At 39.4% G+C, this 25,520-nt stretch overlaps 1 protein-coding gene and 1 pseudogene across 2 annotated transcripts in view; both read left to right on the top strand.

The window, feature by feature from the left end:
- The first annotated feature begins 3,793 nt into the window (after positions 1 to 3,793).
- LOC101447559 (ferritin light chain pseudogene) lies at positions 3,794 to 4,666 on the top strand (annotated as a pseudogene).
- A 2,750-nt stretch (positions 4,667 to 7,416) lies between these two features.
- Positions 7,417 to 25,520, top strand: part of NOC3L (NOC3 like DNA replication regulator) — a 40,640-nt gene continuing 22,536 nt past the window's right edge. The window contains exons 1-11 of one of the 2 annotated variants that reach the window (XM_058298796.2): positions 7,417 to 7,587; positions 8,553 to 8,760; positions 12,615 to 12,750; positions 13,477 to 13,634; positions 14,208 to 14,264; positions 18,114 to 18,244; positions 19,611 to 19,772; positions 19,957 to 20,050; positions 22,018 to 22,193; positions 22,610 to 22,738; positions 24,201 to 24,332. In XM_058298796.2, coding sequence (XP_058154779.1) covers positions 7,579 to 7,587; positions 8,553 to 8,760; positions 12,615 to 12,750; positions 13,477 to 13,634; positions 14,208 to 14,264; positions 18,114 to 18,244; positions 19,611 to 19,772; positions 19,957 to 20,050; positions 22,018 to 22,193; positions 22,610 to 22,738; positions 24,201 to 24,332 — 1,392 coding nt within the window. In that variant the 5' untranslated portion in view covers positions 7,417 to 7,578. The remainder of the gene's footprint in view (positions 7,588 to 8,552; positions 8,761 to 12,614; positions 12,751 to 13,476; positions 13,635 to 14,207; positions 14,265 to 18,113; positions 18,245 to 19,610; positions 19,773 to 19,956; positions 20,051 to 22,017; positions 22,194 to 22,609; positions 22,739 to 24,200; positions 24,333 to 25,520) is intronic. The other variant, XM_058298797.2, reaches the window with a different exon arrangement.

The following is a 25,520-nucleotide window of genomic DNA, read 5'->3' as shown; positions in this document are numbered from 1 at the left end:
TAATTTGGAGTTTGGCTTTTTCAATCACCAAACAGATATTGCAAAGTGACGAATATTCAGTCACTTGTTGTAACATATAATTTATCTTGTGGGACTAGAACACCAGAGACCTTATTGTACAAGTCTACTTAGTAACAGTTTTCAAACCAATTTATTCATAGAATACAGATGAATCGTAATATAGTGAGTGGCCAAGGAAGTCTTGGCTTGTTTCCAGAAATTTCTGGAATATTTGGATTCTAGCTGTGGGTGACTGAATGAAAGAGCATTGGAAGAGGTGCAAAGGAAGGAGGTGAAAAAATATAGTTCTTTCTTTTGTAGATCTTTTTAAAAAATTGTGATAACATATATGCAATGTAAAATTTCCCGATTTAACTACTGTCAGGTATTTAATTCAGTGGAGTTAATTACATTCACAGTGTTGTGCCACCATAACAACCATCCATTACCAAAACTTTTCCATCAACGCAAACAGAAACTTTGAACCAGTTAAGCATTAACTCCCCATTCCTCACTCCTACCCTTGCCCCTGGTAACTTCTAATTTAATTTCTGACTCTGAATGTTCATATTCTAATTATTTCATATAAGTGAGAACACATAATAGTTGCCTTTTTTTGCCTTGCTTCTCTTTCACTCAATATAATATCTTCAAGGTTCATCTGTGTTGTCACATGTATCAGTACTTCATTCCTTTTTATGACTGAATAATATACCATCGTATATATATGCTGCATTTTATTTATCCATTCGTTTGTTGACAGACATGTGGGTTGCTTCTACCTTTTGGCTTCTGTGAATAATGCTGTTATGAACATTGGTGTGCTCTTTGAGTCCCTGCTTTCAATACTTTTGGGTATATACCTAGAAGTGGGATTGCTAGATCATATGGTAAATAGACTGTGGTGCCTGTGGTTACCATATGGAGATGTCCAGGAATCAGAAGATTACAAGACTAAAGCTCAAGGCAGATGTATGGGCTGGAGAAAAGATTCAGGAATCTGTTTGCAATGGGTTAACAGATGCCATCATGCTGGGAGAAAAAGTTAGAATAAGAAGAAAAGTAGAGAAATGGAACAAAAGTAGAATCCTGGGGGTCACCCACATTGAAAACGTACAAGGAAGAAGGAATGGAGGTCGGAGTAGAATCTAGATGCTAGGCTATTAGGAGAGCCAAGGGAGTCTTCATTTTAATGTTGAGATGGAGAAATGTACAGCATCAAAGACAGCAGAGAGATCAAGTGAGGTTTTTTTTTTTTTAAAGATGTAATTCAGTGCACACTTCAAAAAGGAAAAAACCCACAACAATTTGGAGGTTTGGTGACCTTAAGGAAAACAATATGAATTCTGTTTTACAGGTAGAGTCAGATGGGGTCTTGACAGATCTCTTAAAAGGGCTCACAGGAGAACTTCCAGGGAGGATGGCAGAATAGGGAGCTCCAGGATATGGTCTTTCTACCAAAACAACTATTAAACAGGCAGGAAGTGTCTAAAACAACAGTTTTGAAACTCCAGAGACCAGAAGAACCCTGTACAGCAGTCAGGGAAGAGTGAGAGGAAGAGGATGAAAAATTATGGTACAGGTCTATAAATTGCACTGGTGCCCAACCCCCACTGTGAAGGCAGGCTGCTGGGGGGTTCACTCCATGGCTAGCTGCTTCTGACAGAAAGGGACATAAAAATCCTCTTCCCCAAAAACAGGGGTGCACAGCTGATAACTGATTGTTACTATTTTGTTTTTTAGTTTTTAAAATTCCTTTTTTTCAAATTTTCTTACCATGGCTTTAAAAAAAAAATTATTTTTTAAAGAAGCTTTAGATTACATAAATGTTTTTGATTAGCAAATTCTGATCACTGGGTCCCAGCTCTGAGGGCAGCTATTGTTTCAATCCACCCCAGACAAAGGCAGTAGCCACCATTGTTTCATTCCTCCCCAGACAGAGATGAAGGCAATAGAGATTTTTTTAAACAACTGATACATATTGATAAAGCATAAATCCATCCAAATTGTACAATTAATGGTATTCAGTGTAATCACACATTTGTTCATTCATCACTTCATTCATTTTTGGAGCACTTTCATTATTCCAATAATAATAATAATAAACAAAAAACAAACAATACTCATCACCTCTCAATCTCTCTATGCTTCTCCTGCCATACGTAGTTGTTATTCTTTTTCCTTCTTTCTATTTGTATTTATATTTGTAAAAACTATCTTATATGCAATATCACCCATATTCATGTTTTACATGAGGTTTTGCTATCATATACAGACCCATGTTACAGTTTCTAGCTTTCCCTCTAGTAATATAAATGACCTTAGACTTTCCCTTTCAACCACTGTCATACCCATACAATAGCACTATTAGTTACAAATACCATGATATGCTTTCACCCTCTTTTCATTTCCAAAGATTTACAAACAACCTTTTTGCCAATTCTACACAGATTAACCCTCAGCTTTCCATTTTCTTTTTTTAATGCTTTTATTTATTTATTTATTTATCTATCTCCCTCCCTTCACCCCCGCCCCCGCCCCAGCTGTCTGTTCTCTGTGTCCACTTGCTGTGTGTTCTCCTTTTGTCTGCTTCTCTTGTTGTCAGCGGCATGGGAATCTGTGTCTCTTTTTGTTGCGTCATCTTGATGTGTCAGCTCTTCATGTGTGCGGCGCCATTCCTGGGCAGGCTGCACTTTCTTTTGCACTGGGAGGCTCTCCTTACAAGGCGGACTCCTTGCGCGTGGGGCTCCCCTATGCGGGGACACCCCTGCATGGCACGGCACTCCTTGCGCGCATCAGCACTGCACGTGGGCCAGCTCTACATGGGTCAAGGGGGCCTGGGGTTTGAACCGTGGACCTCCCATGTGGTAAGTGGATGCCCTATCCGCTGGGCCAAGTCCACTTCCCTCAGCTTTCCATTTTCTATCCTCCTTCTATTTTCTGGTGACCTATATTCTAATTATTAACTCTATGAGTTTATACAATGCATTTCATTCATAATAGGGAAATCATACAGTATTTCTCCTTTTGTGTCTGGCTTGCTTCACTCAACATAATGTCCTCCTCGTTCATCTATGTAGTCATATGCTTCATTACTTCATTTCTCTTACAGCTGAATAATATTCCATCATGTGTATATACCACAATTTGCTTATCCATTCATCAGTTGATGGACACCTGGGTTGTTTCCAACTTTTGGCAATCATGAATAATGTCACTGTGAACATTGGTGTGCAGGTGTCTGTTAGTGTCTCTGCTTTCAGTTCTTCTGGGTATATATCTAGTAATGGTATGAGGCAGTAGAGATTTAAAGACACAGGACTTCCTCAGGACTGTGGGGTAAAGATAGCTGAAGAGCTGCATTTGCTGGACAGGTCAGGAAAACTCAGCTTTGGAGATCTTTTGGAGAAGTTTCGGTGCCCATCCACAGGGTACTTTGGAACTGGTCTGCAGTCCCTTCATGGATCCCTGGCCCTATTTTGGCTGGGTAAGAATGAATTGGGAAAGTCCTCCCCAGGGTGACCCTCCTTCCAGAATTTGTACTCCAAGCAAAAGCAGTATGAGTCAATGAAAGGAGTACAAAAAATTATACAGGCAGGCAATCTGTAAGAAAAACCTACCAGCTTTAGATACCTGGGAGAGGGAGGTTTACCCATGGGAAACAGATTTAACACAATCACAATAAAAATTCCAACAACCTTCTTTGCAGAAATGGAAAAGCCAATCATCAAATTTATATGGAAGGGTAAAGGGCCTCAAATAGCTAAAGCCGACAGTGCACCTGGTGGTCCCGCGGATCTGTCTCTTGCTTCAACAGTGTTTGAACGGAACAGACCTGGGGACTCTTCCCCACACCCTCGGCTTCCACCACCTTGCAACTGCTTCTCCAGTTGCAACCTCTGGGACCAACTTTTCGGCCATCCCCCACTGCTGGGACCAGCTAACACCGCTTTTTTGTGGTTAGCTCCTCATTGTCGACCAACCATGAACTCTCAGATGCATCAGAATTATTCTGCCGACGTGGAGGCTTCTGTGAACCGCCTGGTCAACCTGCAGTTGCAGGCCTCCTACACCTACCTCTCTCTGGGCTACTATTTCGACCGTGACGATGTGGCCCTGAAGGGCGTGGACCACTTCTTCCGCGAGTTGGCGAAGGAGAAGCGGGAGGGTGCTGAGCATCTCTTGAAGATGCAAAACCAGCGTGGTGGCCGCGCCCTCTTCCAGGACTTGCAGAAGCCTTCCAAAGATGAGTGTGGTAATACCCTGGATGCCATGGAAGCTGCCCTGGTCCTGGAGAAGTCCCTGAACCAGGCCCTTTTGGATCTGCATGCCCTGGGATCTGCCAATGCAGATCCCCATCTGTGTGACTTCCTGGAGACCCATTTCCTAGATGAGGAGGTGAAACTGATCAAAAAGATAGGCGACCACCTGACCAACCTCCGCAGGCTTGCTGGCCTGCAGGCCGGGCTGGGCGAGTATCTATTTGAAAGGCTCACCCTCAAGCACGACTAGGAGCCTCCGGAGCCCAGAGGCCATGGGAGGGCTCTATTCCCCCAGCATCCAGGCTTCTGCCTGAGCCCCTCCAGCCAGGAGGCATCTTTCTAACTGCCCTCTTGTAGCCCTCTAACAAGCCCTGAACCAAGTGTAAACAGTAAAGCTTTTTGCAGCATTGTTAAAAAAAAAAAATAGATAAAGCCATCTTGAAGAAGAAGAAAGAAGTTGGAAGACTCACACATCCTGATCTTAAAACTTATTAGAAAGTCAAGGTAATCAAAACTATTTGGTACTGGCACAAGGACAAACATATAGACCAAGTGAATATAATTGAGAGCTCAGAAATCAACCCTCACATTTATGGTCAACTGATTTTTGACACGATTGCCAAGTCCCATCAATTGGGAAAGAATAGTCTCTTCAACAAATGGTGCTGGAAAAACTGGATCTCCATTTACAAAAAAACCCCAAACCAAACCAAAACAGACAAACAAAAAGAATACAAAACACAAAAAAACAAAACCAAAAAACAAAACAACCCTACCTCACACTATATTGAAAACTCAACTCAAAATGGATAAAAACCCTAAATATAAGAGGCAGAACACTCAAACTCCTAGAAGAAAACAGGGAATCATCTTTAGGAGCTTGTGTTAGGGAAGGGTCTCTTAGATTTTACACCCAAAGCACAGGCAACAAAAGAAAAAAATAGATAAATGGGACTTCATTGATATAAAAAAAAAAACAAGAACAAAAACACTTTTGTTCCTCATAAGACTTCATCATGAAAGAAAAAGGACAACCTACACAATGGGAGAAAATATTTGGAAAACAGTGATCTGTTTATTAATATCCAGTATATAAAAAGAAATTCTTTAACTTAACTACAAAAAGACAAACAACCCAATTAAAAATGATCAAAAAGGCTGGAAGAGGGAAGCGGACTTGGCCCAGTGGTTAGGGTGTCCACCTACCACATGGAAGGTCTGCAGTTCAAACCCCGGGCCTCCTTGATCCGTGTGGAGCTGGCCCATGCGCAGTGCTGATGCGCCCAAGGAGTGCCGTGCCACGCAGGGGTGTCTCCACATAGGGGAGCCCCACACGCAAGGAGTGCGCCCCGTAAGGAGAGACGCCCAGCGTGAAAGAGAGTGCAGCCTGCCCAGGAATGGCGCTGCACAAACGGAGAGTTGACACAACAAGATGACGCAACAAAAAGAAACAGATTCCTGGTGCCGCTGATAAAGATAGAAGCAGTCACAGAAGAACACACAGCAAATGGACACAGAGAGCAGACAACTGGGGGGGAGGGAAGGGGAGAGAAATAAATAAAAAATAAATCTTAAAAAAAATTTTGTAAAATTCCATTTTTAAGTTTGGGCTCATACAATAATAGATTACTCAAATTCAATATGGGAGTGATTTCACTGGCAACAATTGCTTAAAAATGATCCAGAGATTTCACTAGATTATAAACTTAAAATGAGCCAAGAATATGACTCAGTTCCTAAAAAAGCTAGCATGGGCTTGGACTGTGCTAATAGAGAAGAGGAAGTGGAGACACCAGAAAAATACTGCTTTTCTGGATGGAAGGACAAACCGGGAAGGAAGACAAAACAGCAATCAATGGAATGTAGGGTCATTTAAAAAATGTGAGGATTGAAGAAATCGTAATATGCTTTTAGGCTGAGGGGAAAGATACATGAGAGGGGGGGCATGAGGGAAAGAACACAGGAGACAGGTATAATTGATTACTACAGAAACTGTAGTCTAAAGAGGAGTTAGTTTTAAACTGAAGCTAGGGTGCCCAACCCCGGGAGAGATTGGAGGGAACACTGGAAGGCTGGGAGTGACTGTAGATATGTTGATATATTTGGGAAAGAATTTAAGTACGTGGGAAGAGTGCTGGCTGATGTTTTCTATCTGCTTGATGAGGTAATACTCCAGTGGGACCGATTTTCTGCTGTTTCTGAGAGAGTGGAAGGAGAACAAGCAAAGCGGGATCGGGGAGGTTGGAAGGAAGATGGAAAGGAGAATCCCATATAGAAGAACATTCTTGGTCTTTGTGGTAGGATCCAGAAATTGACAGGTCTCTTCTCAGTCTCATTAAGGCCAAAACCATGTATGGCACTCAAAGCCCTATACACCTCTGCTTGCTCCTTCCACCTGGGTCAGGCCTGAGGAAGCCAGCCTCTGTGTCAGGGCTGTGCTCAACGTTCACAGTTTTTTTTTTAATAAAATAATCTTAAGTGGAATATTTAATTTCATTAGGAAAAAAAATTGAGAGAAAAGCATTCTGAAAAAAACATATACTTGCAATACATTAATCATCCTGTTAAAATTACTTGGGAAGAATTACTAAGCAGATAGAATTTACACAAAGATAATAGCTGTAAAATATTGAAATGTCTGAGTCTGAGATAATTCTTTATTAAAAATGAAGTAAAAAAATCTTTCAAAATAAAATATCAAGAATCATAGACTTCTGAGTACAGTAAAGATCTTGAGAAATCATTTGCCATTCCACAAACATACCGAGTGCCTGCGCAGGGCTGGGCCATGGTCCCGCAATACACAAGAGGAATAAGCTTTTCTAGCCTTCAAGACTTTACATAGGAAAACAGAGCAAAAAAATATATCAGTATCTATAATAGGATGGGATAAGCCACATGAAAAGCACAAACGCAATAAAGTGATTGAAAAAAATATCAAGTTCTCACGGTCTAAGAGGAGGACCTGTATTTCCTCAAGACTTCAAAAAATGCAAACTAAGGCGAGTCAAAGAAATCAGTGACATTTCAAAGTCCCTCGAACCCAAAGCCCTTCTCTGGGCTCCGCGCCTGCTCGTGCGCAGGCACTGCAGGGACACTGAGCCGGAGCCGGGATACTGTCACCGCGAGAGGGCAGGCGCCCGAGCCTGCCCACGGAAGTCCCTCCTCCCACTTCCGGCAGCGGAGGATGGGCGGGGCTGGAGGCTGTTTCCGGCTTGTGGAACATCACCGTTTTGGCACGTGTATTTCCCGGGGTTCCTAGATTATCCCTAATCCTGGTGAAACTGTTGGGCTGCAGTTCTCTTGAGGCTTAAGGATGAAGGCGGTAAGTGTCTTGAGAAACCGGGTCTCGCGGCTCAGGGCCGCTCTGACAGAGGCACTACCTAGTGTAGGCTTTCGGCGGGCTTTCACCCCTGTTTAGGGGCCGGCGTCCTAGATTCAGGGCTCCCTCCGGACCCTCTGAGCCGTCAGCTTCCCTTATTCTTAGTTGCCCAGTGTTTGTGCGCACTGCTGTAGGGAGCCGCGAAGAGACCTGTACGGAGTCTTGGCATTCATAGTATGTCAGACTTCAAACCCCTCATTGTAATGGTGAGAAGCTGGGTTCTGCCCTTGACGAGTTTATGGTATAAGTCTTGAGACCCGAAACGAGTTCATCCCCCACCCCTCCCCCGCTAAAGAGTAAGGAAATAGGGCAGCAGTGATTTGCTCTTGTTTTCACAGAAGCGTACAGTTAACCCTGGGCTTTGCACTTCTGAATGAGCAAGAAAGCTGAAATTCAAAAACCAGAATTTAGTTTTGCCCTCCTTGGCTTAGGGATCTCTGGCACATTACAAAAGTTGTCTGATCCTAGGCTTCTTCATTAGTAATTTGAGGATAACAGCAGTCGCTGCTGAGAAAGTTGATGCCCTTTGTAAACTGTAAAAGTATTATGTTAAGGACAGCAGCAGTTTGCTCTGAGTTTGCTAAACTACAAGTGTTAAAGTAACCCCGAATAACCGTTTATCATTAGATCAGTGGGTCTTAACATTTTTTGGGTCCAAGACCCCTTTCAGTAGTTTGGGATTCTGGTCACAGAATGACCACAGTTGAATAACTGATGTTCTGGTGCCATTCTGGAGAATTAAGTCCATAGTTTGGTTTCAGCTCTTATATGCACGACCCATGGTGGCCACACTTGAAAATTGTCAAACTGGTCTGATGAAATTTAGAATCAATTCTCTTTAACCTGTTTAAAAAAGAAAATAATTTAAATTTCTGGCAATGCAAGCTGCCTATGTTATTGTTTTCTAGAGAAGAAATAAAAAACAGGTCCCAAGCTTTCGGAAGTTGCTAAAAACGAGTAAAGTCAAACTTGAAAACAAGCTAAAAAATAAGCAATTTAAACAACAAAGCACTCTGAAAAAGTACCGAAAAGAACAGAGAAAACTAAGGCAAGCGGTAAAAGATGCTGTGTCTAAGAAACCCGTTCCATTGGAAGACCCAAGGGGAAATCGACCAGGTAACTGTGAAAGCATTCATGTACTCTATTTTTTATTTTATTTTGTTTTTTTATTTGTTCTCTGTGTCTATTTTGCTGCATGTTCTTCTTTGCTTCTGTTGTTGTCAGTGGCACGGGAATCTGTGTTTCTTTTTGCGTCTTCTTGACGTGTCAGCTCTCCGTATGTGCAGCGCCATTCCTGGGCAGGCTGCACTTTCTTTTGCGCTGGGCGGCTCTCCTTACAGGGTGCGCACTCCTTGCGTGTGGGGCTCCCCTACACGGGGACACCCCTGCGTGGCAGGGCACTCCTTGCGCTTATCAGCACTGCGTGTGGTGCAACTCCACACGGATGAAGGAGGCCTGGGGTTTGAACCGCGGACCTCCCGTGTGATAGACGGACGCTCTAACCACTGGGCCAAGTCCGCTTCCCTCATGTACTCTAGTTTCCACTGATTTGTTCTAAAATGTTCTTCCTTGGAAGTGACTGTGCTTCCTAGTAATCACTCTTCTTTTTGTTAGAACTTCCTAAGAATAGGTAAGAATAGTATTCCCTTATGTTTTGTCATAGTCAATATGAGAAAACATTCAAAGCCAGAATTCCTTGTGAGAAAGAGCCTCTGTTTTTATTTAGTATGTCTTGAAAGTAGTTCTGAAAATATAATACTTGGGAAAACAAACTCCAAGTAGCCATATAAATAAATAAATCTTGGGCAGCATGCCAGTATTACCTCTTTTCCACTCACAGAAAATTGTCTAAGGTAAGATCATTGTTTTTCCCTGGTGCATTCTTCTCAGTGTTGCCAAGGTGCACTTAGTTTCTAAACTCTGGCTTGCTTTTTACTTGGAAACTTGGAGTCCTATTGAGCTGTACTTTTCAGGATGATTCTTCTGTGAAACTATCCAAGAACTGCATGTACTCAGAACAGGTAAGGAATCATACCATTTTGTGCCAGGCCAGTTCTACAACAATGTTACTAGCACTTTTAGGGTATTCATAATTGACTATATCTAATTATTAAATAACTATTGTCTTCTCATGTCCATTGCATTTTCTTAGTCCTGACTTTTCAGTTTGATCCCCTGGCAACCTATTCCTGAAATCAGGAAATTGGGCTTTTAAAAAAAGTTTGTTATTTGCTAGCATTGTGGCCTTGGTCAAAGTGATTTAATCTCCAGATACTTCATCTGTAAAAAATAGTTTAGATGCTTTCTAAGATCTCTACCATCTATATTTTAATAGAATATAAAAAGCATGGTATGCTAATAGTTACTGAAAATAAAAGCAGAAGATTTCTTTCTTATGTGTTGAGCATGTAAGTGAAGTCTGTTAGGCAGTTGAATGTAAGAGTATAAAGTTCCATGTGAGAGAGCTGGTGGGAGAAATAGTTTTATATACTTTTAGCTCTAGATGGTAACTGAGGCCTTGTACTTGGGTATAATCAATTTGGAGATTGTGTAGCATGAGAATAAGAGGACCCTGGACAGAATTTTAAAGAATCCCAACATTAGAAAGCAGGTGAAGGGAAGCAGCTGTGGCTCAATTGATTGGGCTCCCGTCTACCATATGGGAGGTCCTGGGTTCATGTCCCAGGGCCTCCTGGTAAAGGCAAGCTGGCCTGCACGCCACAAAGAACTGATGGCCTGTGCCCGTGGAGAGCTGGCGCAGCAAGATGACACAACAAAGGGAGACAAGCAGACACATAAGAACACGCAGTGAATGGATGCAGAGAGCAGACAGCAAGCAAGCCACAAGGGGGAGGGAAATAAATAAATGAAAAAAACAAAAACAGGTGGAGGAAAAAAAACCTGTATAGGGGTTAGAGGAGGAGCTAGAGATTTAGGAAGAAAACGTGATGTGTACACTGTCTTAGAAATCAAAAGAAGAGTGTTGCAAGAAAAAGAAAGCTCTTTATGCTCTAATCGAAATAGTCTCCAAAATGACTCGTTAATTTAAAAAAACAAGGTGAAGAATAGTGTGAATTAAAATTTTCACGCATTTGAAATTATAGGCTGTCATCTCATGTATGATATACTCTTTTGAACAAAAGGAAGAAAAAATTATGCTTATATCCTTATAAATAAGTTTCCTCTGGATGGGTTAAAAGAAAGATACTTTCCTTTGATTCAGTGATCCTTCTGCTAGAAACTCACCTTATAACTGTGTTTGGAAACGTTTGCCAAGAATATATGCATGCCCAAGCATGTTCATCACCACATTGTTAATAATAGCAAAAAACTGAAAATAATCAAAATGCCCATCAACAAGGAATCGTTCAATTAAATGATATAAATGTATATGTATGATGGAATACTGTACAGCTCTAAAACAGGTAGTGCTATATGCTGTTTCTATGATCGATGTGGTCTGTGCAGGAAATGATTCACTTCATTACCATTGTCTCCTACTTTCTTCATTTAGGTTCTCAAAAAAATTTTTTTAGTGGCTCCATATTATTGTCTCCTACGGAAGTACTGTGATTTACTTAACTAGCATTACAGTGCATTTTAAATTTTAATAAGATACTGACAGATTGCCTGCTGGAAAAATTACTTGGCCGTCTTAAAATGCTAATGTGAAGAAGTCAGTAGAATGGAGAGGTTGAAGATACTGGAGAGAGGACTTAAATGTTAGAAGAAGGTCTCTTAAGAAGGCAGGAATTTCGGGATCCAGATTGTAGGAGCAGAGACAACTTTTCCTATGTTAAGAGAAGGAAAGAGGTGAGGGTGAGTGCAGATGCTGTTGAATTCAGTGTAGGAGATTGAAAGAGTTTCTAGTGTACTGCTTCTCTTTTTCTCAGTAAAGTTGTAAGCTAGGTCCTCTAATGACTGTGAAGTGAGATAAGTAGCAGAGTTAGAAGTGTGATGATAGATATAAGACTTGAAAAAGTTACACTAGGAAAGAGAGAAATCTGGGGAAACCAATTGTTGATCCGTTTTGAGAAATAGATGCTCATTTGAAGTAGATAGGAGTTCTATGTTGTGCAGTGTGTACATCTGTATAGCAGATAGCAGTATTTACCAATCTTGGGATCAGGGAGAATTGTAAGTTCCCATAGGGAAGACACTAAAATTGTCTTGTTTGAGGTTGAATCCCCAGCACTTGGGACAGTGCCTGGCATTTAATTGGCATTGTATTTTTTTTTAATTGAAAAAGTTGGAGAAAGAGAGCAAGCAAAAGTAAGAAATAGGGAAAGGGAGCAGAGAGAGTAGTTAGACTGGTACAAAGCTGGAGTTTTCTTAGATGTGACTGCCTGAAGTGTAGAAGGGAAAGTGGTTGAGGATGTTGGCAAGAGAGTGATTGAAGTGACAGACCATGCAAACTAAGTGAGGGAGTGAAAAAAGAGCAAACACATTGGTAGATAGGGAGAAGGTGGAGTGGGTCAGAGGATTGAAAATCTGTATATTTGATCAGGAAGTGCAGTGAAAGTAACTGATGAGAGCTGGAAGGACAAAAGGTTGTGGTCATAGTAAGGTGAGCAATGAGATTTGGGATGTGACCCTTGGAGAGGGTGGCTGAAATAAATTGGAAGCGGGTCATTGGGGATGAGGAGTTAAGGGGATAAGCGATTGATTCTCAAGTGCCCTGAAAGGCATCTCAAGATCTCTTCCCTTCCCTTCCCTGCTCTGCCCTTGCCCTTTTTAGTAGAGACAATGACATGGGAGTGGTCCTGGCAATTAGATTGCAGGGTCAGGGATGCTAATGTCCTGTCCAGCTCAGGACACCCCATCATGAGAAAGAAGACAGCCCCCATTTACAAGTACCCTGCTAGAGTATTAGAAAAACTATACCTATTCCTATTGTAGACACCAAAACACAGAGGGTTCTCCATCTGTAATACTTGTTTCTTCTGTTTTTCTTTTTTGTTTGTTTTTAGGAGCAGGTAAAAGGGTTGAGAGGGAAGAGGAAGAAGAGGAAGCCCTTCCTTTAGACATGCTGGATGAAGATGACTTACAGTTAATGAAGGATTTAGGACAAAGAGCATCTTTTCTAACAAGAGATCTTTCTTCTAGGTAATACCTCATTTAGATTGTCATCATTTACATTATTTTATTGTTAAAAACTTGGTTCTAAATTTTATTTAGATGGTTAGTGCAAGATGAAAACCTCTGAGTACAACATTTACAAAGGGTGTATACACTCTTATTCAATTTGCTTTCTGACTAAAGGAAGCTCATGAATAAGACAAGTACAAGTTTATTTCTTTTGAGTCTGAATAACTAAGTATAATGAATGGGGGAAAATTTGAGGCATTGACAAAACAGCTGTCCTGTGTTCTTTGTGGCTGTGATCTTACTTAATCCTCATTATTCTGTAATGTAGGTATTATTCCCATTTGTAGAGAAGAAATTGAGACTTCCCTATGTTCACAAGAATTGGATCTGGAATTTTAACTCCATATTATGTTCTGAAGGTTATGGGAAAATAGAACAGCATGATGTCACCCTTGACTCTGGAATGTGTTTGAAAAGCCTTTGCTGCAACTTTCATCTTTAATTTGCCTTTAAAGGGAAAATTAGATGTAGTCATAGTTAAGAGTCTGTGGTAGACCATCTGTATGGTCCATTCATTCAGTTAATGTTTGAATGCCTGTTACGTGCCATGCACTGGTCTAGGTGCTAATGTCTGTATACCTGTTGAAAGTTTGGCCAGGGGTTTATTTTCTCTATTTTTAATGATAGATCTCTAGGTTATTTTTAAATGTACTAAAACTGAAAAGTGAATCTTTTTCCCTCCAGTGAGCCTGTTCATGCCAAGAAACGGAAGCATGAGAGCATTATAGATAAATATGAAAAAATACCAAGAACTATGCAAATGGCACCAGAGAAAGAACTGATTCACTTGCTTCCTATCAAAGATAAAAGTGGTATAATCCCACAGACCAGGGAGAAGCCAGGTGAATCTAATCAGCTGATGTATTAGTTAAAATGTCACCTCTTTACTAATATCACATTTTTTTTCATTCATAACCTAATTTTGGCTTTGTCCCATATCACCAAAATGGGGATAACTAAAGTTGGTCACATATTATCTGGAAAGACATAATTATTTTGGGTGTCCATTGTACTTTTACAAGCAATAAGCAGTTTCAGATGAATTTTTTGGTCCATTTTACTAAATTCTATAGTTTCTAAAATTAGAGCAAATTAATCATCCTTTATAAGCCCTCCTCCTTTCATTTAACTTTTTTTGTTTGTGAAATAAAATTCATAGAAAAGCCCAGAAATCAAAGATGTGAAGTTATATGGTTTATTACAAAGCATACCCCCATGAAACTACTATCCAGGCATGAAGCAAATAGTGCCTGCACCCAGAAACTTCCCTTGTGCTTCCCTCAATTACTAGTTCCTCTTCTCTACAAAAGTAAATACTATCTTGAGTTTTTTGTTACTAATCACTTCCTTGCTTTTCTTTATAGTTTTACCACTTGAGTAGTTTTATATTTTTAATACCCATATTTTCCATGTAGTTATTGACTGTAATAGAGATGAAGAAGATCAAGAAGAAGAGTTCGATCAAGTGGAAGGTACTGGAATACATTACGAAATTGTTAATTGAGAATTATATATATATATATATTTTTTAAAGATTTATTTTTATTTATTTAATTCCCCTCCCCTTCCCCGGTTGTCTGTTTTCTGTGTCTTTTTGCTGCGTCTTGTTTCTTTGTCCGCTTCTGTTGTCATCAGCAGCACGGGAAGTGTGGGCGGCGCCATTCCTCGGCAGGCTGCTCCCTCCTTCGCGCTGGGCTGCTCTCCTTATGGGTGCACTCCTTGCGCGTGGGGCTCCCCTACGCGGGGGACACCCTTGTGTGGCACGGCACTCCTTGCGCGCATCAGCACTGCGCATGGGCCAGCTCCACACGGGTCAAGGAGGCCCGGGGTATGAACCGCGGACCTCCCATGTGGTAGACGGACGCCCTAACCACTGGGCCAAAGTCCGTTTCCCGAGAATTATATTTTTTGTATAATAGTGAGTGTTATTTTTAGATGAAATCTGGGATGTGCATTTTTTTTTTTTTGAGTATTGGTCATTTCAAGGTTATTTTGAACATTTCCCAACATTTTGAAAGCCTCACCTGTGAATTTGGATTTTTGCTGCTTTGCATTATGAAAAATTGCACACAGTTATATTTGTAATGTCTAGGCCTGCATGAAGAGTCTTGTTAATTGTTATTGTTTTGAATTCTTCTTAATTGTAAGAGAAGGGCCTACCTAAAATAACTACCTATTAACCTTTAAGCCTTAAATTACAAAAATGATTCTGTGGCATAAAAGCATTTTGTCTTTTTCTTAGAGCAGTTGTACTTTACATATATTGTATTGAATGTGAGTTTCTAATATCTACAATACAATATCTTCTAATATCTAATAAAGATATTCAGAGTTAAACTGAAAGCACATATATTATTGTTTGGAATTCTATTGTTTTGGAATTTGTGACAGAACAAGCTAGTTAAATTTTACTTTCATATAAATTGATTTACGTTAATAGTGTACATGAGATTATAGGTGGCTTAACGGTCTGCAAGTCATCCTTAATAGCCTCTGTACAGATTATGTGTGTGTATTCATCAAAGCTAGTCCCCTATGGATTTTTTAAGATGGTCATGCTTTGTGTAGTTCAAAGTACTATACAGATTTGAAAACAAAGGAGAATATTCTGTACTTAAAAAAAAAACCCACAGCTAAATCAGATGGTCTTTTTCCTTTGTGAGTCTAAATTATTTCAGGATCGTTAGCATGGTGGTTAAGAATGTGAGCTATGGAGTCAACCTGCCTGGGTTTGAATCCCATTTCTTTCAGGTATATGAGCTGTTTGCCAACCCTCTGTTTGCTTCAGTTTCCTTATCTACAAAGCAGGGCTAATAAGAGTACCTGCCTTCAATGACTGTTGAAAGGATGACATTTAGTAATAAATATGAAATTCCTGGTCCAGGGTAAATATGCAATAAATATTAGCTATTTATTATTATTATTATGTTCATTTTAAAAACAATTTATTGAAGTATATCATTCATACTTGACATACACAATGTGTATAGTAAAAGTTGTGGACTTACAAAACAAAGATGCATAACATTGTAGAGTGCTCCCATACATCACCCACCACAAATACCGTGCATTTTTGTGAAACATTTGTAACATTGTGGAAGAGTGTCATAAGAGTGTTTTTTTGTTTTTTTAAGATTTTGTTTTTTATTTATTTCTCTCCCTCTCCCCCCCAGTTGTCTGCTCTCTGTGTCCATTTGCTGTGCATTCTTCTGTGTCTGTATTTATTTCTATTTTATTCCCTGCCCCCCCACTCCCCCACGGCTTGCTTGTTGTCTGCTCTCTGTGTCCATTTGCTGCACACTTTTCTGTGTTTTTGTCTCCCTTTTTGTTGTGTCACCTTGCTGAATCAGCTCTCTGTGGCACTTGTGGGCCGATGGCTCTCCGCAGCATGCGGGCAAGCCTGCGTTCACAAGGAGGCCCTGGGACCCAAACCCAGGGCCTCCCATATGGTAGACAGGAGCCCAACTGATTGAGCCACAGCTGCTTCCCCAGAATTTTTTTTTTTTTATTTGGCATTTGGTGGTCTGCTTATTATGTGTCTTGGGGGAGATCTATTTGGGTTCATTCTAATTGGACATGTATATGCATGTCTTTCATGAGAGTTGGAAAATTTTCAGGCACTGTTTCCTCAAATACTCTCTGTCCCTTTTCTCTTATCTCCTTCTGGAACTCCCATAACACTTATGTTGGTATGCTTTATGTTATCATTCAACTCCCTGAGCCTCTGCTCATTTTTTTCCATTCTTTTCTCTGTCTCTTCTTCTCTGTCTTCATTTTCAGGTTCTTTCCTCTGTGTTGCTGATGCTTCTGTGATTTCAAATCTGTTGTTGTGTGCCTCTATTGTAATTTTTAAATCTCACTTATTGTGTTTTTCTTTCCCATAAGCTCTGTTATTTTTCTGTCCAAGATTTCAAGTTTGTCTTTTATTTCTTTAGCCATGTTGTCCTTCAACTCCATGATTTGATGTAGGGCATTTGTATGAATCAAGTCCTATGTCTCATCTGGGAGCTTTGATTTGTTCTTTGGCTGAGTTATATCTTCCTTTTTCTTTGTAATTTTTTTCTGATGTCTAGGCATCTGATTCTGATACTGAGATTACTCTAATTTTCAGTTTCTCTCTCTTGCCTAGGGATTTACTGTTAAGTAGCTGTGTGCTACCACTGTTCTTTGACTCTTGGTTCAACATGTTATAGATATTTAGGATGGCCTCTATTTAACTGCTCAAACGAGGGCTAAGGATCCAGCAGTGGGATGCAGGCCAGTTTCTGAGAGCTTTGTAGAGGGTGGCAGTAAAGGCACCTGCTTTCCCGTTTTGTTTATTATTATTTTTCCTTTTTCATGGACTTTTCTGGTCCGACCAGCAGATGGTGGTCTTTTGCAGACTGCTCAGCTCAGACCCTAGGTGCTAGGGGGAATGCATTTAGTGTAATTCCTTGGGTGGGTGGGTGGTGCAGAAGCAATGTCCTTGCAAACAGACTTCCACAGAGGGAGTTCTCCCCACTTGGCTGGCCACACTCTCCCTCCCTCCACTTCTTTAGCAGCCAATCCCAGGGTGGTAGGGAGGGTGTTTAGAGAAGGCAAATTATCTTTAGCTCCTGATTGGCTTTTAGGGCAAACAGTGTTGTGGCTGCATCTGGCCTGGAAGTTTGCGATCCTTCCAATGCAGCAGACCAAATTAGCTGACCAAAGTCTAAATTTGCTGTAGGCTGTGTCCCTGCCTCTCCTCTTTCTTGGGAAAGAATCCATAGCCGCTGCGATCCACAAAGTGCTATTTGCTCTGTAGGTGGGGGGAAGAGCATCTGCTGATGCTTTTGCAGCTTTACTTATGGTACTTTTCAGCCAGCTGAGACTCCTTTCCTTTGCCTCTTTCTCTTCTGGGTGGTGTCTCACCTTCCCCTGGTATCCTGAGCTCCAGGGCAGTCCTCCAGAAGTCTCCATCTGCCCTCTAGCTATTTTTTTGGGAGAGAAGTGATCCCTCAGTCTCTCTTAATACTCTCTCTTCCCAGAAGTCCTTAAGAGGAGATCACTGGTAGTGACACCAGCTGGGATTCAGTTACTTTCCAGAGCTACCGAAGAGTCCAGAGTACATATGCTTAGCAAGACAGCAGGGAAAGGAGTCGCATCAAGGCCAGTCTTATGGGGTGACTGGAAACTGCTCCCGGTTGGGACCGTAAATGGCAGCTTTTAAGCCATACTTCATGATGGAAAAGAGAGATCCACTATTATTAGTAGTAGTATAATAAAATTATTTTATATAATAAGGTTTTTTGGGTACTTGTAAACAAAGAAGTATTTAAGACGGAAAACCTAATCTGTTTTAGATATCATTGAAGCTCCCATTCGAGAGCTGACCATAGAAGAACATTTAATTGAGAGAAAGAAGAAACTGCAGGAGAAGAAAATGCATATTGCAGCCTTGGCATCTGCCATATTATCCGATCCAGAAAGTAATGTAGGTGGTATTCATTTCTTTAGATTCTTCATGTTAGTTGTGGGGTAAATGTTTAATATTTTAAAACTCTCTTGTTACCTGCAAGTGTAAACAAAAGGGAAGAGCATTAATTAAACATTGTAGCTGAGTAAGAATAAGAGAGTGGATGGAACCTTAGCCTAGTCCTACATCTGAGTTTTTCTGTGATCTTAGAAGCATCACTTAAACCCTCTAGGTCCTGCTCTCCTCATTTCCAAATGAAGATATTAGACTTAATACTCTAACTCTAAAGAGTGATAAGTCAATGAGAATTAATTGTATTAGGGTGGAAGAAGCTGTTTGCAAATGTGCTTGACTGATCTGTAGGAGATTCAGTCATTGTGACTTTGGGTGATTAGTTTTCCCCAAGACTAATTTTCCTCATCTCTTAAAAGAGGGTAGTAACTATTTCAGAACTTTATTGTGAGGATTAAGTCATAAAAAAAGTTTCAAATCATAAAAGGTGGTACTGTTATTATTATTATGCTGGTGTCCCCAACTCTTCCAGTGGCAAATATTTGTTTATTGTTTAAATTGTTTGTTTATATTGTTAGTAAATATAAAGTTAGTACTTATATTGATAAAAATAGCAATTTCATATGAGTATGCTTTGGAAAAGTGCTTTTCCTTTTTTATTCAAGTGAGGGGAATTTCTAGAGCAGAATCAAAGAGTGAGATGTAGACTTATTTCTTACCTATATTATCTCATTTAAGCATTATATAACCACAAGAGACAAAGCTATTGATCTCAGTTTACAGCTGAAGAAACTTTAAAAACTCAAGGGACTTTAAGAACTACTAGATTGAAATCCAGGTCTAACTCTGGAGCCTCATACTCATTTCACACAATTTAAGGATAGCAAATTAGGGTGGCCTGTTTGTCCTATTCCTTGTTTAGAAGACATTGTCAGCCAAACATCGTGCTACTTTTCAGGATCCTGCTTCGGCATGCAATAGTAGTTTATCAGTGCAAGCACACTAATTGAAAGCAAGTTTTCATTTTTGCATTGCATCACACAGATTCTCCCTTTATGAGTTTTGTTGAACCTAACTATAATGTGGATATGTTATATTTAATTCCTGATTGATTGGTGTATATGTATTAATATATTTATTTTGTGTATATTTTGTTTAAATACATTTCAAAAAGTGTTTAGATAGATTTAAAAAGTTTAAATTTATTAATTTTTTTGACTGCTCTAGTAATACTGAGCAGTATCTGTGGTTGTGACTAGACTGTGTGTTGTGTGAATTCCACTTATTGTGCCAGATATGGGTTGTTATCTTTTGTTCATAATTCTTTTACTATGATTTCTCTAGCTTTACAAGTGATTTTTTTTGGTAACAGATTAAAAAATTGAAAGAATTACGGTCCATGCTCATGGAACAAGATCCTGATGTAGCTGTTACTGTTCGAAAGCTGGTGATAGTTTCTTTGATGGAGTTATTTAAAGACATTACTCCTTCATATAAAATCCGACCCCTAACAGAAGCAGAGAAATCTACCAAGGTAATGCTGGATAGTTACTCTAAAAGTAAACCAAAAATTTGCAGAGCTGAGAGAGAGGGGTTTTTGGTATTATTTTGTTTTTTTTTGCAACACCGAGTATATACTAGTCATTCATATTTTGTGCTAATTTTTGGATTTTAATATTTTGACTTAAAAAAAAAGATTGATATATTTGTGCTTTCAGACCCGCAAAGAAACCCAAAAGTTAAGAGAATTTGAAGAAGGCTTGGTGAGCCAATACAAATTTTATTTGGAAAATCTGGAACAAATGGTTAAAGGTATTATGTTTTCCTATCTTTTCTAAAAAGTGTATATCATATTTAATCTTTGATTAGGAAGGTGAATTTTATAATCTGTGGTAGGTGGTGAAAGGCAGCGGATGTATGTAGTAAAGAGCAGAGTCTGGAGTCAGACTGTTCAAATCCTGGCTCCTCCAGTTATTACCTGTGTAAAGGGCAAGATATTGTCTCTGTGCCTCAGTTTTCCTATCTAAAATGGGGGTAGTAATAGGATTGTTGTGAGAAGTGAATGAGTTTATAGGTATAAAGGGCTTAACCCTGCCTGGCTTACCGTAGGCACTATATTATCCCAGCTATTAATATCAGTATTATTGTGGCTGCTGTCCTTTAATTGTAAGTAGTTATGTGTTTGGTAAATTAAGGAATGGTTGGAATCGATTCTGTGGTTTGTTGTTTTTATTTGGAGGGGTGGTAGAGGAGAAGGATAACTTGGAATGTATAAAATGAGTGCCTTCAAAATGGACTTAACAGTCAATTATCAAATCCTAAAGTAGCACTTTCTCTTTCTTCAAAAAAGGAAGTGCCTAGGGAAAATTGGGGCCTGAATGATGAAGAGACTCAATTGCTTAGGCTGGGTGATTTCACTTGACCCAATTGGTCTGTTATTCAGTGCTGGGCCTTAGGCTCACTTTGCTCTCTTAATCTGGAACAAGACTACAGAATCCTTTTGGCCCTGTAAGGGCATGAAGGAGCAGGGTGTAGTGGGGATGAGTATGGGGAGGCATGGATGTTGCTTCTGTGCTCTGGCCTCCCAGCTGAAACCTGCTTATCACTACTAGTTCTCCCAATGATAGGGCCTCCAGAGCTTTGTGTAGACTAGCATATATGTAGACATACAGCAGGAGCCACATGTCATTTTTTAAAAATGTAGCAATGCTTAAAAAGTAAAAAGGCAATGAAATTAATTTTAATAGTTTATGTGTATCCAAATTATCATTTCAAGATGTAATCAATTTTAAAAATTATTTAAATGTTTTAGATTATTATTATTATTTTTGGTACTAAGTTAAAAATCTGGTGTGTATTATATATTTATAACATATCTCAATTTGGATTAGGCACATGTCAAATGCTCAGATAGCCACATGTGGTTAGTGGTCTCCCTATTTGATAGTCCAAGTATAGACCTTTGCTAAGCTGGCTGAACCATTATAAAATCTTATCAGCTTCAGGAAATAGGCGATATGGTGAAGATACTGAGGAAAAAGCGTATCTATGAGATGCAAGTTTAAAATAAAGGCACTACCATCATACTGTCTTTTTTTTGGGTGCATGTGACATAGAGGGAAATGAGGAGAAGCATGTTGAATCTACTGTAGAAAGACCAGCATATCTTCATAATATAGTATGCTGTATTATAGTAGCAGAGTATGTATGTAAACATTTCTAGAGAAGAAGTTTGTGAATCATCAGTTATTTTGAAGGAGAAGTTGAATTTCTTAGAGCCTCCTGAGTAATGGCAAAGATACCACATTGACAATCAGCAAGAAGTTAGGAGAAAAGATGTTCTAGATTCTTGGGAGATTTGGAACTAGAAAGAGATTGACACTCAGAGAGGTTGGAGCTTGCTCATACTAACCAGTCAATTAGTGAGTAGGATTTGAACCCAGGCTTCTTGACTTATTTTCTAATGTTTTGGGAAAAGCCTTGGTGAGAGGACTTAAAAGTATCCAGTTCCCCCTCTGCTTTTTTTCCCCAAGGGACCTTGTTATCTAATGACATATCCTTAAAAACATATGGAAAGCCAAGATTCAGGGGTAGATAGTAGTAGAATAATTTTAATTATAAGATTTATACTTCTTTTCTTATTGCTAGTTACAACTCAGGTTTAAGGATTAGCATTGTGTGTTATTTTCATCATATTGCTTGCAGTTATTGTAGAAAGGAAACTAAGTAGTTTATGTTTTGTTCAATGATTAAAATAACTATACTTATCTTTTGACTAGACTGGAAACAAAGGAAGATGAAGAAAAGTAATGTAGTTTCCTTAAAGGCTTATAAAGGACTGGCAGAAGTGGCTGTGAAGAGCCTGTGTGAGCTGTTGGTGGCACTACCTCATTTTAACTTTCACAACAACATCATTGTGTTGATTGTCCCTCTCATGAATGACTTGTCAAAATCGGTGGGTTGTGCCAAACGATTGTTGCTCTCGTCCTTAATTGCACAATTATAGACCATATGATTATTTTTTCCTCTCAAAATTCTTTTGGCAGCAATTATTACTTGTAAAATGGGGCCACTTTGTTAAACACTATCTCTTTAAGAAAATTATTTGTATACCAGCTTAGTGTAGTGGTTCTCAACAGAAGGTGATTTAGCACCTTGGGGAACAGAGGAAATGACTGGAGACATTTTTGATTGTCAGAGTTTGGGGTGGGAGTTGGATGGTACTGGCATCAAGTGACTGGGGGCCAGAGATGCTGCAGAGCACCCTGCAATGAACAGGATAGCCCCCATGACAAAAAAATTATCCAACCCCAAATATAAGTAGTGGCAAGTTTGAAAAACACTGATTTAGTGTAACGTTTTATTTTTCAGATATCTGAAATGTGTTGTGAGGCAGTGAAGAAGCTCTTTAAACAAGATAGATTAGGCCAAGCTTCTCTTGGTGTAATTAAAGTAATTTCTGGTTTTGTGAAGGGAAGAAATTATGAGGTTAGGCCTGAGGTAAGTTTGCCTTTTCTTACTTTGCATTTTGTTTTATAAAAGCATATGAAGATGGAAAGCGGCTGTGGCTCAATCAGTTGGGCTCCCGTCTACCATATGGGAGGCCCTGGGTTTGCGTCCCGGGGCCTCCTTGTGAAGGCAAGCTGGCCCCGGTGCTGCAGAGTGCTGCCTGGCCCACAAGCGCTGCGGAGAGCTGACTCAGCAAGGTGACAAAACAGAAAAGGGAGACAAGCAAAAAAAAAATGCAGAAGAATGCGCAGTGCACAGAGAGCAGACAGCAAGCAAGCTGTGGGGGTGGGGGTGGGCGGGAAATAAATACAGACACAGAAGAATGCAAGAATGCACAGCGAATGGACACAGAGGGCAGACAGCATGCAAAAAGCCGCAAAGGAGGGGGATAAAAAAAAGTGTATGAAGTAAAAAGTGAAACTAATCATCTTCTCAATATTCAGACTCAATATTATGTGTAACCTACATCAAAATATTGAAGAATAAAAAACAATCACTGTTAACAGTTTGGAATGTATCCTAGATGTTTTTCTTTGCCGATATATACATGCTTATATTAAAATGAAAAAGTAGGCCTATACTATGAAAACTTGGAGATTTTTTCATTTTATATATCGTGAGCTTACGTATAGGGCTACTTCTTTCTAATGTCTGTGTTGTATTCTGTTGTATGAATATCTGTCCCCTTATTTGATGGACAGGTGGGCTGGTTCCAGATTTCTCCCATTGTCGTCAGTGTTGAAGAGAATGTCTTTGGCTGTATTATTTATTTATTTATTTTTACTTTTTATTTTGTGGCCAAATTATTATTATTTTTTAAAGATTTACTTTATTTTTATTTATTTCTCCCCACCCCCTTGTTGTTTGTACTTGCTGTGTCTGTTCTTCCTTCTTTCTTTTAGGAGGCACTGGGAGCCAAACCTGGGACCTCTATGTGAGGGAAGTGCCTAATTGCTTGAGCCACGTCTACTACTCCCTGCTTTGTTATATTTCTCAATGTGTTTTTCCTCTCCGCTTTTCTGTTGCATCATCTTGCTGCATCAGGTTTCAGGCCTGCTGGACATGTCTGCTCATCAGATTGCTATTTTCTTTAGGAGGCACCGGGTACCTCTGCTCCTTACTTTGTTGTATTTCTCATTATGTTTTTTTCCTTCTTGTGTCTCTTGTTGCATCAGCTTGCTGTGCCTGCCCATCGTGCCAGCTCACTGTTTTGTTTAGGAGGCACTGGGATCTGAACCAGCAACCTCCCATGTAGTAGGCAGGAGCCCAGTTGCCTGAGCCACATTCACGTCCCGGCCAGATTATTTTTTCATACTTACATGAGTCTTTTTGTGAGTTAAATTTCTCAAGTGTGGATACTGGGTGATAACATTAAATGCTTGTTCTTATAAAGCTTTTGAGGGTAGTATAATATTAAGCCACATATATGTGTATTTTTTTTTTTCAATTTTAGATGTTAAAGACATTCCTATGTCTAAGAATCAAGGAAATAGAAGTGAAAAAGGACACAGAGGACATTAATAAACCCAAAAAGTTTATGACTTTCAAGGAAAAGAGAAAAACCCTATCAAGAATGCAGAGAAAGGTTTGATTTATTACCTGTTTCATTTCATTTAACCTATTTTATTTGGTCTAAGATTAAATCAGAGTATAGGGACAGATAAAAATCTTAGTTAAATCATAAATATAAAATTTTTAAAATTTAATATTTAGGGAATTTTATTTTTCCCAGTTACTGCAAATAAATTAAAAAAAAAATCAATTTGAACTGATGATACATTGACAAAGCAATAAATGAAAAGATCTTCCCATGCTACCTTTTCTCCTTTGGCTTTTTAGATCACTGCATTGTGATATACAGATTCCTTCCTTAGTAGAAAGGATGGTGTTTTTGTGAAATTGGTGACTGTGCCTTTCTTTATTGGTTTCTATTTTAAATGTAGACCCCTTGTTTGCTTACTGTGGGACTTTGGACACATTTCTTTGACAAATGGGGCTAATAATAGTACCTGCCTGGTAGGGTTGTTGAGCAGTTTGAAGAGGCAATACATGTAAAACACTTAGTAGGATACTTAACATTGGCCATGGTCTCTAAACATTAGCTGTTAACCATCACCACCATCACTATGATTACCATTATTATTATTATCATTATCATTCCTCAAAATATTTCTAAATAGTTTATTAGTGTTATCATTATTATAAAAATAACAAAAGAGTTTTTTTCCAGGGATAGTCCTCTTTGAATAAATCTAATACAGTTTGAAAACATGGCAGAACTATCAAAATAGACTTAAAGCTTATATACAAATGAAGGTAGTTATTTTAATTACTTATACCATCCTTTCCTGCTCTAAATTGGATACCCCTGTTAGGAACAGCAGATACATAGTAGTTGAGGTAAACAACAAAGACTTAACAAGAACATGCGGGTTGGTTCCTTAACATCTCCTTGTGGGGAAGGAAATTGATTCCTTGGTCAGTCCTTTGTGCTTCTCGCAGCTTGGTAACTGTTAGCTTTGCTCTTAAACAGCATAAGGAAGTGGGGAAAATCGACATTTTATTCAATTTCTATGTAGTTTCTGGTTTTAAGCATTGTATTTAAATGTGATTGGGAAGCATTGCTGATGACTGACTTCATGTTGTAGAAACTTAGTAATAAGAGATATTTCTGGGCTCAGCGTGCTCTTTCCTTTCTTTTTGAATGTTTTAAATTTCTAAAAAACTACAGAAATAGTATAGTACATCCCATGTAACTACCCTTCTGAATAAG

This window comes from Dasypus novemcinctus, chromosome 6 (genome assembly GCF_030445035.2).
Source record: "Dasypus novemcinctus isolate mDasNov1 chromosome 6, mDasNov1.1.hap2, whole genome shotgun sequence".
Classification (NCBI taxonomy): Eukaryota; Metazoa; Chordata; class Mammalia; order Cingulata; family Dasypodidae; genus Dasypus; species Dasypus novemcinctus.
This window is presented reverse-complemented; position numbering and strand designations above follow the sequence as displayed.